The sequence below is a fragment of the Micrasema longulum genome, unplaced genomic scaffold (genome assembly GCF_059751315.1).
Source record: "Micrasema longulum isolate JH-2025_06_02 unplaced genomic scaffold, ASM5975131v1 h1tg002938l, whole genome shotgun sequence".
In the NCBI taxonomy this organism is placed as follows: domain Eukaryota; kingdom Metazoa; phylum Arthropoda; class Insecta; order Trichoptera; family Brachycentridae; genus Micrasema; species Micrasema longulum.
In genome coordinates, this window is record NW_028280055.1 from 36,873 (window position 1) to 54,992 (window position 18,120).

Here is an 18,120-nt window from a genome sequence, read left to right on the forward strand (position 1 = left end):
CTAAGACATTTCCCGTTCTAGATTAATAAACATATGAGCATAAAACATTCAAGTTTTTAAAATTATTTTCCGGTTTACCCGTTTGCAAGAAAGATTTAATTTTTTTACAATTTCTTCGGGGCATTAAATTTACTTAATTTTAATTAGAATTACATTATCAAGACGGAGAATTAAAATAGGAAAAACACACGGTGAGTAAATTTTTATTCCACATATCCGATAAGGCACTAGAAAGACGCAATCTTTCATTAAATCTCAAGTTTCCGATCGGCGGAAGTTCCCGCTTCTTCTAAATTAGCGGTGAGCAGCTTCCGTCTATTAATACGCGTGAACGGAAATTTGATTTTTACAGCCTCCTAGATAATCGAATTTCATCTTCATTTTTTTCAATCTTGCCGCCATCTCTCCCAACTAAACAAACAGCCCCATCACACATTATTTTTTATTTTCTTCTGATTCCCCCTTTGATACAGAAAAAAAATTGGTTTGGCTTATTACTTTAGAATTTGTACATTATAATTTTTAAAAAACATCTGCGTTATTCAGAGAAACGGTTCATCTTTTTTTTTACTTTCGCTGAGCCAATGGTCAATAAATTAATCGCACTGAGTCAGGTTAAAGGTAAGCTACTACTGTGGTAGTATTGTGGAAACCCGAGGTCTAAGGTTCCATATCAGAAGTTTGAAGTTCGCTCCCCGCTTTAGACACTTAAATCTCATTTTCCAACCGCGCTATTTAAAAACAAAAATAGCCAATATTTTGGTAAATCACATGAACGCAAATATTTCCAAAATATGATAACAAAAAAAGTTATATTGGTTATGGTATAATCTGTGCCCTTCCAGTAATACATATTTTATCTATGACTTTTCACTCCTGCCAAAATTTCGGTATCTGTCATCTCAGCCGTGTCAACTAGTATAATATATTATTGTACTTAGTTCATAATATATTTAGAAAATAAAAAAACATATATTTTTTTAAAATTTTAACATGGCTGACCCAAAATATGAAAACCTTCCCGGAATCGTAAGCGATATTTCAATGTTATATCAATTCTTATAATTATGCATAAAATAGGTATGTCGCCCCTTATTGCAATAGAATTTCACGCGTTTTTTTTTCAGGCTTACGACCAGCCCGATGTTTACGAATCCGGCGATCTGCCGGAGGCAGATCAATCCGACGATAATTCGGAAGAGGAGAATGAATGCATCGAGAAGATGAACATATCTATCAGTGACTCATTTAAAAAGTTTAAGGGAAAACAGATCCAAGGAAGTGTGGATTTCTCCGATAGAATCAGCAGAAAAATACGAACAGGATACAAGTAAATTATTTTTACTCCGGTAGTATATAGACCTCTGGGTCCTAACTAAAAGCAATGATACGAAGATACGAAATGAATTTTGATTTTATACAATAATTAATCCCGTAACCGTTAAAATACACTACACGTTAAAAAGAAACTGGAAATGTATCTCAACACATAACAATACCATAATTTATTGGTTATTGTTCACATAAACCTGTGACATTTCAAAGTAGTTAATTCTTATTAAAACATTTAATTTTTTTTCCTACATTTTTGAAGAACTTCCCTGTACAACTAAATGTCACAATTTTTACTGCTTGTGAGAAATATTTTTTTATATCCAATTTCCCTTTGCACTGAATATTCCCATTGAACTTATTGTTCTAAAGTTCTAATCCTTTATTTCTCTGTCTCATTGTCTCCTGTAAAGTTATCATTTAGTGGCTTACGCTGTATTCAATTCTTCTATTTTTTTGTCATTCATTAGTTCCACATGACCATTCCACCTCATTGCAGGGGCGAATCATCAAAATAAGCGATTATGCACAGCTTACCATTACACTTGATTTTCGATAATGATGTTTTGTGGTAAATGCAAAACAAAAAAAAAATGTTGTTTATTATAAATCACCACCACTGTTTATATCTTCCTACAAAAAAATATCTATGAATTGCGCCCAGCGCCCAGCCCGTTCTCAGTGAACGATGAAACTAGCCAATTTCCTCAGCTTATTCTCCATACAAAAAAAAGTACACTATATTTTACTTCTTTAACCTAAGTCAGCTTTTTTAGTACTAAAACACGCTTGCAGATTACAAATATTATTTGAAGATTCTCTAATTGGAAATCAGTATTTTGAACATTATTTCCCAAGGACTATTTTTCTTTGAAATGATACTGTTGACATATTATGCATCACATAGGACATGTGTCGTTCGCAGTGGTCGTTTTTGGCATTATTCATTTTAAAATCAAAAGGAATCTGCCAGTGCTCAGTGTTGACAGTTACTGCTGAGTGTCATTGTGGTATTTGTCAAACTTTTGTTCAAGCATTGTATTAAAATATGTATATCGCGAAGTTAACAATAACACAGGCCAACAGACATTTTGGTGCCCGCAATTTTTCAACTGTTCCTGGTCAATTTTTGAGTGCAGAATCCGAAATAGCCCTCAGATTTTGTCTATCAGATCTATTTTTTGAGATATGCTACATTTATTATTATTTTTTTCAACTTGTGCATATTACACCTTATAACTATTACTATTGCCAGATTAAAAAAAAAAAACACATGGATGTAAGTATTTACTAACAAAAACACAAGGATTTAAGTATTTATTACAAAATTTACATGCATTAGTCACTTATCACTTTGATACTATACTAAAAAACAATAAAAAATTGCACAAAATTATGACACAACTTCACATGCAAAAACTCAATAATATACTAAATCGGGTACGTCTAAAAAACAATGTTCCTGACTTTAAAATTAGTGGTGATGAAGCAGGTATGGGAGGGGGGGTCATAGGCTAAAATAAGTTATTTAGAGCATGTGATTGAGCAGGGCCGGTTAACCTAGTATAAGAAGGTTGATTCAAGTATAATTCTAGGTATTTGGCTAATTAGATTGTGATTTTGAGTAGGAAATTTTTATTTTAGCTGTTAAAGATATATATTTTTTTTTTTTGGCTAGTATCAGAACTAACATCAACTAACCTATATCTCAAAAACTAGAGGTGATAGAAAAAATCTGGTGGCGTTTTTAAAATCAGCACGCTGAAAACATTTAAAATCTGTTGTTGGATTTCCGGCACCAAATTTTTTTTTTCTTTTTTTTGGCTTGTGTAATTGTTGTTTGAGTTGATTTTCACAGAACCACAGAAAACATTGTCATTTATAATTATATTTATTTATTTATACTTATTGCTTACATATTATGTACCTACATAAATGTAGGTACAAATTAATTAACATTTTTTGTACGCCACTACCTTATTGATACCTCAATATCTCAAAAGAATATTTTCCCAGATTCATGATATTGGCATTCATCTGATGGTTTGTGTAGTGCCGATGATTCTGATGCCGGATAATTGTGTGTTCAGGTGTGGTGAGTGGGAGCTGGCGGCCCATGGAGATGTGGAGACTCCCGCAGAGCGCTACCAGCGACTGCGCTGCGAGACCACGGAGTTGATGGAGCAGCTGATCATCCTACAAGACAAGGGCCCTGAAGATGACAAGGTCAGCAAATGGAAAAAAATATTTTTTTAGATTACTATAATTTGTCAAACACTGTTAATTCAAATACAATCTATGAATTTAATTCAATCCGGCACCTCAAGCATGGTAGGCGATAGAGATAGTAAAAACAAAAACTTTTTTTTTTCAACAAAACAGTTTAATTTGTGAAACTGTTACTGCTACTCTTTTTATATAACAAAAACACCCATCTAATAGATGATTGCGCCAATCACTACTCTACGAGGCGGACTTATCTCTACTCGATTTCGCTTTTCAGGATTCTTATCTTAGAGTAGTCATTGAGTCAAAAACACTTGTTTCTGGTTCTATTTCATACACCGAACTGTACTCTATATCTGCCTGGACATAAACAAAATACTATTTACTTCACCAACCTTAAAAAAGGTTAATCTCTAGTCCTTTCAGATTGCAATATTTAGTGAAACATAGCTGATCGGTTTTGCTGGTTTGCGGATTTTGTAGTTGCGATTGCGTTATCTTTGTATACTTTTGCCACTGAACCCCAATTCAAATTAATGCAATTACTTACCGTGTAATGGAAATCTTCCAACCCTAATGATCGAACTTCTCTTGCGGCAGGCTCTATTAGATGTCCTGTAGTGAACTAAGGCACTTGCTGTTTTTTTTATTCGTGGTGCATGTGATAACACAAAACAGTGGATCGAATAACTTATAGATAGCTAAAATAATTTATTAGCGATCGCGCTGTGAATACAAAGATCGCATCCACATGTTATCGGGCCAGACAGAAAAGGATGGTGGATACAGTAGAATAATTACAAAATTCTCACTTGGGCTCAGTAGGTAGTTAATAGAGTTAACGCAGCAACCTAGTAAATGTGCAATAAACAATAAACATAGTAAATATGACGCAACCGATAACTGTTAACTAAATTTAAAGATCACTTATGAATGATGATGTGTAAGATTTTATAGACGTACCATTTATGACTGTTTTGTCTATAATAACACTGTCAGGAAGTCCTTTGAATTTGAATACTCAACTGTCAAATGTTAACAAAATTGATTTCTTTTTAAAACAGGAAAGTTTGAAGCAAATGGCTGCCCAAGTTGCATCAACAAAACAGATTTTAGATGAACTTAATTTTGATGAAAGTTCTAATGGAGGTCCTCAACTTGATAATTTCAAGTAAGTGAATTGAATAATATGTTATTATTATTTTCATGTAATTATTGCTCTACCAATATAAATAATAATTTCTTATATTTACAGAAAAATATTGGATGCCATCAACGAATCGAAAGGCGCAAAAGAAACTGACACAGCTTCCTCAATAGTCAATCTGAAACCAGAATCAGTGAATCTAGCACAAACAACTCGCTTGGCTCAGTTAGAACACAGGTTTGTACTTTACTATCTTATTTTAAGCGAGCGGCTTCCAGCTGATATGCTGACACTTTTTTTTTACTAACATTTGTTTGTTGATTTTTTAGGTTCCAACTTTTATAAATAGTTCATTTTTGTCATTGAGAATACATTTTTAAGATCGGTTCTTCTCCCTATTTATTCGACCATTTAAAAAGTCTGTTGCCTTTTGTATTCTCATTGCTTGTGAAATAAGGTCTGTAATTCTTTTCATAAATGCCAAGAACATTAAACCAGTCCAAGAACATTAACACAGTCATAAATATGAACAGATCTGTACGGTGTAGGGAGAACATGTGCTAAGTGATTTAATGGTAGAGAGATGGGTGAGACAATTCAATAAAGGACAACTAATGTGCACAACAGCGAACGAAGTGTGCTTTCCCTTTAATCTGGACAAAAAAACTTCGAAAAAAGTGTATTTCTCATTATGTCAGTCTAATTCGAACCTTACTGGATGTCAAAAATAAAATATAAAAAATAAGGAACAATTTAAAAAAAATAAATTTATAGATGACAACCATGAAGTTTCGCATAAATAAATTGTCTATGTTTTTATGAATGTATGTATGGGTGTATGTACGTGTGTGTGTATGTACATGTGTATATATGTGTATATTTATATATATGTGTGTATATATGTGTATGTCTGTATGTATATGAATCAAAATGTGTATCCGAATAAGTTTATATTTTGTTTGTCTGTGCTCTATATTAATTTGTTAACTATTATAATATATTAAAATGTAATTGCCTAGCTTGGAACGGGGTATGTACCCTTGTTAGCTGGGCAAAGTGAACATGGAATTGTATTTTGATAAAGAAAAAAAAAAGAAAAAAAATTGAGTATGGTATAATTGCGTGGGGTGGGGCCAGGAAAAATGCTATTCAAGCATTAGAAATTGCTCAAAAGTGTGTTCTCAAGGCTCTACTCGGGGTCCCTATCAGGACACCTACAGCTGAGGTGTTCGAACGAGTAGGTGTTCTGAACATCAGGCAACTGTATGCTAAGGCACTTCTCGTTCCCACTCATAAACATGGTGGAAATAAAATTTACAATACTAGCTATGAAATGCGTCTTAAAACAGCTATACACGGCACCTAAAATGACAACATCATTTGGTCAAAGGAGTCAAATATACCTTGCTTCAAGAATATATAATAATATACCATTTGCACAAAAGTAGATAAAAATCTTGAACAATTTAAATTATTTGTAAAAAAAATGGCTACTTGATTTGGGTCCCGGAGAACTGTCTCGAGATGGTCACCCCACCAAAGCAGTAGACTTGTTTATATATAATTATGTTTGCATTTCATGTTTTGTATTTATATCCACACAGTGTCTCGATGAATATATGTCATATACTCGTATATTTGGCATTTGTGCGGATTTTGGGCCACCGGGAGCTGACAGTAGCTTGTTACTTGACCTAATGTCTGCACAGTAATTAAGTATGTGAGCTGTACTAATAATATAATTTTCTTTTCTTTTTCTTCTTTTTTTTCTTAATATTATTTATCTGTGTGGATTTAAGTATGAATATGTATTATTTTATGTATATTTTTTAGACACCATAGGTATAATATATTAAATCATGTAAATGAATGCCTCGACACGGGTTGTGCCCAGTGAGGTATTCATATTTAAACAAAAGTGTTAAGTAAAAAGTAAAATAAAAAATAAATAAATAATACTGGTATGTATATTCGGGAGCGAGAGAGACAGTTTCACGCATCACATGCGCTAACAGCAAAGTTTCTAGTATTTCTCCCAGACGCCAGTTAGTAGCTTCCCAACTTTCGTCGAGGGCAGTTCTTTCGCCAGCACTGTGAGCATGAGCTTATGGTTTTTTCATGTTTTAAGCAATTAGATTAAAAATATTATTTTGACTTCAACTTTAATTAAATCACTTTTGACTTCAACTATAAATAATTTAAGCAATTGCCTATGAATATTACATTTTTCCGATTTAAAATCTCTTATTTTTTTAATGTGAGTTTTAAAAAGTTGACCTGTCAATTTAATTTTTTGGATAAACCATTTAAATATTATACAAAATGTCTCACAATATATCTCACTGCCAGGTTACACAAGCTAGAGGCGGCGGTGGGGGCGCCGCCCGCAGGAGTGCAGCGCGTGGGCGCGACGGGAGGGGGGCTGCTGCATGGCGCGGCTGAACTAGCGCGGCGCGTGGGCGCGCTACAGCCTGCGCTGCTGGATGCGGCGGAGCAGCGCCTGGCGCGTCTGCTGCCCGCCATGGACGCGCTGCACGCCGCCGCGCCACCCTACGATCCTCAGAGGGACCAGAAGGTAAATACTTTAGTCGGACATCATCATCGCTCACAACTGTGTCCCCAGAAGTCTTTTTTTAATTTTATTTAGAGTAGCCACGTGGTTTTTATGTCCCAATGCCCAGAATGTTAGGCAATTGCGATGTAACTTTTAATTTTTTTTCCTCAATCTGTCAGTACGGCAGTAAATTATTTTTTATCCATAAAAAGGATAAAATATAATATATTTTAAATAATAATTTTTGGCCTACCCGTGAGATTGACTATAAATTATTTATTTTTTATTTTAGATAAATGAACTTTACGATTTGGTTAAGAAGACTGAAGGGATTTCCCATACACAGCTTCTAGAGAGAATGCAGGCTCTAGAAGGATTACATAAGCAAGGTAACTTTTTTTTTTATACAACAGGCCAAGAAGCCCAAAAATATCTTAGCCATTACAACACAAGAATCGCCAATTATTAGATAGAGGAAAGGACACCACACCACTATGTCTGTGTTCACAGACCCTGGTTCCTCTACATTCATACATCTTTTCATGCACACGCCAATTAGTCCGACTTTTGACATGTCCATTTTCAAATATTTCTTAGATTTGTCCTTCTAGTTTCCTCGTTGTCTACATCCATCAACATTTACATGGTAAATCTTTTTAGCCATTCGTTGTCCTTTCACTCCGCATGTTATTTATTATAATAAATTGTATTTACCATCGTTAGAATGGACTGCATAAGTCCACCAAATAAATAAATAACCAACGCAGCACACCAATCTTAATTTTATCAGTAAACCTTGTCTCAGCCTTGCATACTGTACAGATATTGACATTTGTGCACCCATCGTAATTAGGGCTTCCATTCGAGACTCTCAAAATTTAGTCTCAAGACATTTTTAATATTGAATTTTTTGAGACCAGCAATACGATTCTGAATGCTCTCTAAGGGGTAGAGAACGTGTTGCCAGCACGTGATTTACCTACTAATTAAAAAATATAATGATGATAATATAATATTATGTAATATAGTAATGAAAGTGAATGTAGTTTTTCAATCTCAGTGCTAGCGTAGGCTACATTAAAATATCCAAAGCAAAAAACACACTCATTAGGTTAGAACTTGCTGTTTTTATGCATTTTTTTTATCAGACAACTGGATCACTGCTCGAAAGTTTTCCAAAACTGCACGTATTTTCCACCCTTAACTAGTTCTTTATTTAAGAATATGTTTCTATTATCGTCTATGTGTGTTTGTGTCAAATTGAGAAAAATGACTTTGACATTTGCAAGTTTTGATCACAGATCAACATAAAACAATATACTCAGTATAATTATACTGCAATATGTTATGTATATTCAATTACAACAATTATTTATTAAAAGCAACCTTTATTTGTTAATTTTGACACTTAATCAATATGTTATTACTATAAATAAATTACTTAATTACGCCATTTAAATTATTTATTGACAATTCTTGATGGAATACCATTGTAATGATGTAATAACTTATATTTACATATAAGTTATTAATTTAAAAAATACTTGGTACACTTCCACTTATTTATTTTGACCAATTAGACCAATTTCATCAATTTTGACCAATTTCACCCTCTAATGGGCATCTTCAGACTGGTGAATATTATACAGTGTATGGATAATTTATATAAAACTAAATATAATCTTAAGTGTAGGTACATTTAAAAATAAGTTGAAAAAAATACAATACGCAATATTTCAATGGAACAGAGTGAGACAAATGATCAAAAGTATGTTTAAATTCATTTAAATGTGATACATAGTTTGATAAGTCGTTATTTAATCTATGTGAAGCTAAATGTTCTTTCACTCTATATTTAATAGCTCTCCCGCTTTGTCCTATATATGAACCAGGACAAGTACATGTTAGTTCGTATATTCCGCTATTTTCAAATTTGTCGACCTGATCTTTACTATTAATTAATGTTTGGCCCAAAGATTTTTTTATTATAAAATGAAACTAAAAGATTATTTTTTTGTAAAACTTGTTTTATTTTATTGCTGGTATTTCCGATACAATTTAATTTTACCCACTTTTTATTCTTACATCTATTCTTACATCTATCGACAAAAATAATCCAATCCAAGGAATCCAACACAGGATCAAGCACGGTAGGCAAACGCACTAACCACCACGCTACGAGATGGACTTATCTCCATTTCTTTTTTCGGAATTTTTCCCTGAAAGTAGCCGTCGAGTCAAAAACACCTGTCCGAGGTTTCTGGTTGTGTTTTACACACAGGACTGTATTTTTCACCCGCCTAGACATGGAATAGACTAATAGATGTGTTTGTTTACAGCAAGTGAATTCAGCAAGTCCATGGATGAATTAGAAGCATTACAGAGCACCATTACATCTGGTGTTCAGAACAACAAGATCATGCTAAAGGGTGTCCAAGAAGTGTTTGCCAATAATCTCGAGCATATTCAAAAGGAGATCAAGAAATTGGATGATAGAATTTCCGCTGTGGCAAAAAAATAAAATAACATTCAAACGCTGCTAAAATATCATATAAACATAGTAATTTATACTTGAAAAACTTAGTTTGTAATTTTCCATTGTATGTAGAAGTTTAAACTTGTTTTATATCACTAAATAAATTAATTGTGACGCTAAAAAACGGACGAGTCTATCTCCATTGCAAGTGAAACTTGGTAAATTGACTTTTTGTCTTTGAGCGATCGATATAACTGTATATGTATGTTTCGATCGCTTTTAAACTCATTTCTTAGCAGAAAAAAGGTAGATGGCCATGTTTAAAGTGAACATTATTATGTTAAACAAGAACAGTCATATTAACCAAAATCTCAAAAATGACAGTGACTGGAGAAAGCCACAATTTTTTTTTAGCGTCACAATAAACTATGCTGGCTGGTTTCATAACACAATAGTTTCCATACTTTAATTATTTTATTTAGTGATTTAAAACTAAATTAAACATTATATAAAATGTTTTTTAAAACTTGCATAAATACTTAAGTTTATAATGTCATGTAAAGCTATTTATAACAGTATGCTAAGTAATGTTTTATATGAACTTATTGCTAATTATTTCCTTAGTATTTTATTTTGTTGCAATAAATAATAAATACGATTTAAGTTTTATTTTTCATTTAGAAAAGAAATGAACTTGTTTACCGGAAGAAATTTCTTGCTTGACTTAGGTAAGGTATAATCGACTTATAATTGGGAAGAATAATAAATGGGTATTAGAAGCAAATTTAGGAATCTCCACCAAAAACGGAAAATTAGTTATTTATGCCAAAATAAACTATACATAAAAATCTACCTACCTAAATAAAAACGTAATTTAAATCCGTCTTTAAATCTTGCAAAAACAGATTTCAATTATACTACTTGACACCGCAAACTTAGCATTCTCCATTGAGTTAGTGAAGCATAATGAGAAATCTCGCAAATCTTTTTTCAAAGTTTTTTGCAAAAATCTCGGTAATTCCTTCAATGGAGATTTCTAAGTTTGCTTTTAATACCCGCAAATATTGTCTTAAAGATACTGTAAAAATTTGTATCTATCCATATTTATTTTATTTTATGGGAACAGCAGAGTAAGAAATCAACTAAGTGATGAATACATTGCCAGTTTACTCTGTTACAAGTTATATTCCCCATTTTTTCTTCTCACCTTCACTATTCAATAATGCTTAATTCCAATTTCAGTTCATTGCAAAATTTCTTAACATAAAAATGAATCGTTTCCCAACTAGTTTTAACTAATGTGTCATTTCATAAATTAACGTGTCTACAAATTTAACTATATGTTATTGAGGGTGGCGATACACTGTACTTCGTATATTTATTTTGATATTTCAACAAAACGGAGCGCAGTGACAATTTTACAGGTGAGTCAAGCGAGGGTCCGCCTTACTTAAAAGTCATATTAAAAAATCGAATAAAAGTTTTAGTATAAAAATATATCAACATTAGAACGACCCTGTTCGCTTGTTCACAATACAATTTTTTGCAACGGATGGGCAATGCACACAACATCTTCAGTCTATTGATTTAGTCGCCCTCCTTGACAACACATGCTGCGAGCAAAAAACGTCCTTATTTTTGTGTACATAAGGTTGAATTTGAAGTACATTATCTTGGGTAAAAAGTATTGTATGGGTTAAATAAACCAAATATGTTTATATTATAATTTTTTTAAAGGTATTTTTGCCATATTTGTTGATAAAATAAAAAAAATAGTAAAATAAGTTAGGCGCTAAGTAATTGAGCCTCAAACGTTAAAAGGAAACATACTCGCCGGACTTCAGTGTTAGTGAGTTTTGACTTTGGGGGAATGTTTTGACCATAATTCGTTCAAACAATAAGTCCTTAGTGAGTCTGATTTTTATGGTGCCTCGTAGGTGACGTAAGAAAAATAAAGCAGCGAGTGGAGTATTTTATCATCATAAGCACTAGGACTTACATCATTGAAAAAGAGGGTACTTGATAGAAACTTATAAGATACTAAATAATTACTATGCATCAATTAAATCCCAATACGGGGTCATAACTGGAAGTTCTATCGTCCCTAATTCCTCCTCCATTCCTAGAAAAAACTTCCTTTCCAGCAGGTTGGTTTCAGACTGGAATCAATTGCCAAGCCTAGTTGTCCATTTCATTTCGGTCAACAAGTTAAAAAACCGTTTGGATGCTTTTTTAAAGGAAGAAGAACACATACAAAAAGCAGTACACGAGATATAGGCGCGCTAGCACAGGCTGCCTACCTTTGTTATTATTGTTTTTTTTTTTACTTTGTAAAACTTTTTATCATATTCTTTCTAACTAATTTCACATATTTTTTCTGTATATTCTGTTTATTATTTAGTATGTTAGCATGTAATTCATTTTTTTTTTTGTAAATGCCTTTTGGGCGTTAATGAACAAAATAAATAAATAAATAACCAATAATAATAGTATCTACTCTTATGTTGGTCGCTAGTTCCCCTATTCACTACCGCATATTTTGGTATTTAGTGTTGTACCTAGTAATGAATAACTCCTTAATTTTATCAAAACTCAAATAGACGTACCCATTCTTATTGCCGCTTTTAAAAAAAAATTGGTAACCTACTGTAGGTAATCGACATTGATTATTAAAGTTTAGCAGTATTGGAGTATAAAATGTATTGCAGCCTAACTTAGTACCAATACTGCCACTGATGAGTGATTTGTGACTCAAGGTCGTATTATTTTATACAGTTTTGGAAACATTAATAAATGTATACATATCTTTATAAAAAATTCGTCCAGAGCGGATGTTGAAACTCTATGATCCTATTATTTTATGTAGGTACATAACAAGTGAAAGTACTTTGTCTTTATGTTCTGTTTGTTTATTTGTGTATATTGATTTGATTAGCAATGTTGCCCAGCAACAATTTTGATGTTATTTGACTTGGTTGTCAGTTGTCTATTATTGATCATTGTTTTTCTGAAGGACTGTGAAGCTAATGTAAGTATTCCAAATTGCCAAATACAGTTTTATAGCCTAGTATTCTATTTGATAAACAGTAAGTTTTGTGTATAGATATTAAATCCGTTTGAAAAATGCAAGGTGCTCGGGCGTTGACATATTATGCTCAGGTGTAAACCATGGTAACTGACAAAATATGGTTTTTTTATTATTTTTTATTTTATTTAGGAAAAACAACAGTTGTTGTATAAAAATATAAAATATAAAAAATAGTACATACATCCAGTAAGTTTTGAAATCAATGACATATAATTAAATAGACAAGTTACAAATGCGAAAAAAATGGCACTTCAATTTGTGGGTAGTTGCTTCCCGTGTCTTTATTCTTTAATGGACTTTCATCATGATCAGACATTGTTACACAGAAATATACCATCCGGTGTGATCAGAAAATGCTTTAATAGGAAAATATAAGTTTTTTTTTTTACAATTTTAAATTAATGCTATGAAATACTGCCGACTACAATTTTTTTTTGATCCCTATTAATAGCCCTTTTTAGATTCTCCTGGTTAGAAAAAACTACATTAATCACTGAATATTTTACAAAATGTCGTGGAGTTTGCCAAAGTTGCCGGGATACACATTTCCCGATCCTACAAGAACAAAGTTTGGTGTTCCACGGAAGTTCAATATTGTAAATGGATTTCCTATGCCTGTTCTCGACACAAGAGGGGTTGGTGGTTTTCCTATGGACGCTGATGGTTCCAGATATTTGGATGTTACAGACATGGCAAGGTAATATTTTGCTATATAAATCTGAAGAATACAAGATATATTTGGAAAACATTCGGCAGTTACAACTGTTATAATATGCCAGGTTAGCCCCTTGAGCAAACATCAAAAAAGAGCGATTTGCTGATGAATGTGATGGATTTTGAAAGAGATGAAAGGATGACTAAATGTGAAATTGCTAACGGAGATATCCTGAATCAGGTAGAAGAATTTGTAAAGAAGACTGAGAAAGATAGTGAAAGGAGGGTGAGTGCCAGGAACAGGGCGAGTGAGCGTAAATCGACCTTGGCAAATAAATCTTTGTTGCAGGAGGTAAAATAAGCAGTTTCGTAGAGTGAAATAGAATTGGAAAAACATGGATGAAAGTAGGCTAAATGCTGCCAAAATGCGATTTCTCAGGCGAATGTATATTAAAATTATAAACGATGGGTGCACTATTTGTATTTGATATTTTCGAGTTCTGTATCTGGCATTATCGACAAAATCGAGAAAAGAGTGGTGCTTTGGTTTGGAGATGTAGAACGAATGGATTGTGAAAGAATGACTAAGAGGATTTACGATGCAAATATTGATGGATGGAGAAAACGAGGAACGGCATGCCAAAATTCAATAATTACTTAAAGATGAAAAAATCAAAAGTCAGAATTATCATCGTGTGAAGATGTACGAATTTAGAGAAAGCGAGGTCTGTATGCAAGGATATATTGAAGTGGCATTCTATTATCTCTACCTACCCTTACGGGAAACGGTATGATGGTTTGTTTATTCAAACATACATGCATATGCATAAGGAATATACCAAGCCCAGGAATATCTCTTAGTACATTTAGAGGTGAATTTTATAGTACAATGTATGAAGAATGTAAAACATGTGAATCATTAATTTTGTTTTTAATCAATTGACTTCAAATTAGTTTTTACACCCTTGAAGTATTGTTTTCTAGCTATGACCCGTCATTAACATATGGCCGAGTTAAGCCCCTAGAATTTCCAGTAACTTTACCTAACTGGGTTCACTATGACAAGAAGAAACTAAGTTTCCGAGGTTTTCTGAGACAGTCCATATCAGAATCTCCCCTAGAGCACTACAGAATAAGACCCATTGTGTTGATTTATTATCTTGAAAATGATACCATTGCTGTTGCTGAGCCTGCCATTGAGGTGATTTGTTCATGTACACATTATTATATATTGACCCTGTTTAGGACAAAGGCATTAAACTAATATTCTGGAAAAATCAGTTTCAATATTTCAAATGTGTTTTAAACCGATTACGCAGGTCTCATATACATTCAACTACAAATGTCTATTGACTTAAATTCTTTTACCAAAATATGTATATTTTAAATATTGTCAATCAACATGTTTTCATTAACACATTCAATATAGTGAAATCGCTTTTCCAGAATCGTGGCTTTGACCTGACACAAAACCATATATTTACAAGTCAATAATTTAAATAAACTTTGAAGAAAAAACTACTCTTACTAACATTTTAGATTTTCTAACATTGTTTTTCATTTGTTTTATTTTAAATTTAGGGCAACTATTATTTAAAATTAAATTTGAAAACTGCATTTTATCTTATGTTCTTTGTATGAAAAATATCCATCTTTTTTTATTCGCATATCTCTGATTGCCATAAAACACCATTTCTTTTTTTTTAAAATTAAATAATATGTAGTTCTTGGGTAGGTATACATATAATCTGTAGTTGGCTGATCCCTGACAGTTCCTTATATCCTATTTTGCTCAGCTTTTATTAAAAATCATATTTACCTTTAGTAAAAAAAAAAATAATAAAATATGCATCTAATCTTTCAGAATTCAGGAATGTGGAATGGTAAACTAGTCAAAAGAGATAAATTGCCAAAAAATGAATTTGGGGAGTACTGGCACTGGAGAGACCTAAATGTCGGTATAGATATACCAATATTTGGGAAAGTGTTTCATCTTGTCAACTGTGATGACTTCACAAAGGTTTGTAAAAATGCACAATACTTATGTACATTGTATCGCTGCTGTAAGAGCTAATGAATAACAGATAATATATTTAAAAAAAAGAATTAAATTACAAATTTTAAAACTTCAATTAAATTTATTTATCTATAGAATCACTGCGTAAAGCACCCTTGAGGTATTATATTGGCTTATTTCTCAACAACTGATGCAACAGTTTCCCATGCTTTCAGCATATCTATTGCACCAGAAGGTGTTAGCTCTACCGTTAACTCCTCTCATGACGAACTCTTCTTTACAGCTTCTAAGCAGCTAATAAGCTGAATCTGAATAAAAACTGAAGACAGTGGTCAGTTCTTGGCTGTGCGCTTCTACAATCTCATCAATATCATTGTATCCACCTCCAGCCTCAAAACGTTGGCCAAATACACCATCTCATTGGCTACATCAACAGGCACTATCTTAAACCTTTCAAAGTCACATTTAACAACGCCGTCTGGTCAATGCTTATTCCAGGGCATCCTGGTATTCTCTTAGTCGATCATTGTAAGACGACTATCTCGTTATAATTTGACCCCATTGCAGGTGACACTTCAGTTTATTGAACTAACTGATATTTTAAACGTGAAGTAAACTCATTGCTTCCATTACATTTCTGTAACCAGTATAATCCAAAAACCTTTTGTTCTTGGTTCTTTATTTACAAATCACCATGTGTTAATAAAATCATAAGTAAAAAAAATAGGCAAAAAGCTCATGGAGTTAAAACTTTGAATACAAGTATTTCACTATTTTGTCAGTTGGTTCACTTCTCTTATAATGGGCATGAGCCTAATGAAAGTGGAAAATGATTTAGAGGCGCCACTATACTGTTGAATAAATATTTCTCTTGAGACTAAATAGTCTCGCATATGACTCAGCATTAAATTATACTTTTAGGAATTTTTGGCATCCCAAGGTATTGAATTAGCCGATGAAGAAGAAATGCCCGAAGATCCCTATACAGTTACGCAACAGTTTCGTAAACTCCATGTCCCAAAAAAAGTTCCCAAAAAGAAAGACACTCTTAAAAGGTTTCTTCAGTATGATGGCAAAGTTCTCAAGTTAGTATCGATTATATTTTTACCAAATAAAATAATAATTGGTGGCCCCCGTAGTGTAATAATGGTTAAAGCCACTTAACTCACACGGAAGATTCAGAACTCACAAATGGAATGTGATTTTTCTGAGATTTGAATGTTCTTTGCACCAGTGTAATTGGGGGCCTTCTAACCTTTTGGAGAGAAAAAAAAACAAATCATAATGAATTTTTTGGGTAACATAGTGTATTAACTTTATACATTAAAACACGCTAATTTTTTAATGAATGTTTGACAAACTCTGTTGTACAGATTGAGCCTTAATATTATAAAATTATATGAATGAAAATGAAGCTTGATCTCTCTTTTTTAGGTTTCATTCTCTGTGGGATGATCGGGCCACGCAATTCGGAGAGTTAAGGGAGTGTGAAGTTTTTTATTATTTAGTGGATGATACGATTTCAGTAAAGGTGAATATTTTATTTTGTTTTCTCCTTGCTGGATTTAGAAGATTTTTATTTAAAAAGCATATGAATGTATGAAATCTTTTAGGAGTGTCATTCTGAAAATGATGGAAGAGACCCAGTTTCTACTCTGTTGAGAAAAATGCGAGTTCCGAGAAATTGGAAAGACAGGACTGGTAATGTTTCGTACTCTAAATATATTATATTATAATATGAAGAAAGATCATACCTTCTATAACTGTCAAGATATTACTTCTGACCTACAACTCACAACTTACCGTTCTAATCAAATGTATTAGAATGATTCTTAGTTGAGTATGCATTCAAATCTAATAGCCTTTGTTTATGTATGCATTTCAGATTTTTTTTAAATAAAATATTCAAACCTAAAATAACACAAATAATAATTGTATATTTACTTTGTTCACTGGCAGGCACTAACCGGCGGCCTCCGTGGTGTAGTGGTCAAGACGCTTGACTCACGCTCGGAAGGTTCCGGGTTCGATTCCCGGTGAGAACACAAAAATCAAAATGAATTTTTCTCAAGCCTGGGTGTTCTGTGATGTAATTCACCACTGTAATTGGGCCTACTGGCCTGTAGTGGTGCAAAAATAAATGAAATGAAATAAATGAAAACCATTAGTGCAGGCTATTAAACATTCAAATGCACGGTACCTATTGTTAAAAATATATATAAGTACACAAAATTTATCTTTATAGATTTAGTTTAATAAATGGATATTTTGTGACTATGAGATTATATTTGAGAAACATGTTTTTTTTTTAAAAACGTGTATACTTGATTCACAAAAGTGCAATTATAATATAATATAATATATGTAATTAGCGTTTCTACTCACTGTATTGATTTTTTTGAACAATTTTAAATTCAACAAAAATGTAGAGAATGAGGAAGTTAACTGTATTTTTTATTTGATAGTAGACTTAAGCCAAAATTAAAAAAAAAAAAAAATATGTATCATATTATTTAGCCCTATGATTTTTTTAAGTTTTGTATTTCTGAAATTACTCCAAACGTCTCCGACGTCAGAGGTTCTCTTCCGCTTATTATCGGTCAGTTCTGCGATTGATCCGTTGACA

The 18,120-nt window shown here is 32.6% G+C and overlaps 2 protein-coding genes across 2 annotated transcripts; both read left to right on the forward strand.

Moving 5' to 3' along the window:
• Positions 1–843: 843 nt before the first annotated feature.
• DCTN2-p50 (dynactin subunit 2) lies at positions 844–10,398 on the forward strand. Its single transcript, XM_088241537.1, has 8 exons — positions 844–1,029; positions 1,128–1,330; positions 3,423–3,558; positions 4,623–4,729; positions 4,814–4,942; positions 7,055–7,280; positions 7,552–7,648; positions 9,599–10,398. Exons 1-8 carry the CDS (start codon positions 994–996, stop codon positions 9,778–9,780), a joined length of 1,116 nt encoding a protein of 371 aa, XP_088097663.1. The 5' UTR covers positions 844–993; the 3' UTR covers positions 9,781–10,398.
• Positions 10,399–12,603: 2,205 nt separating this feature from the next.
• LOC148271316 (EF-hand domain-containing protein 1-like) lies at positions 12,604–17,195 on the forward strand (the record flags this gene model as incomplete). Its single annotated transcript, XM_088241536.1, has 7 exons — positions 12,604–12,763; positions 13,275–13,520; positions 14,462–14,678; positions 15,342–15,497; positions 16,416–16,579; positions 16,929–17,025; positions 17,108–17,195. Coding segments are annotated over exons 2-7 (910 nt in total), but the record flags the coding sequence as incomplete, so codon positions are not given.
• Between the last annotated feature and the right edge of the window lie 925 nt (positions 17,196–18,120).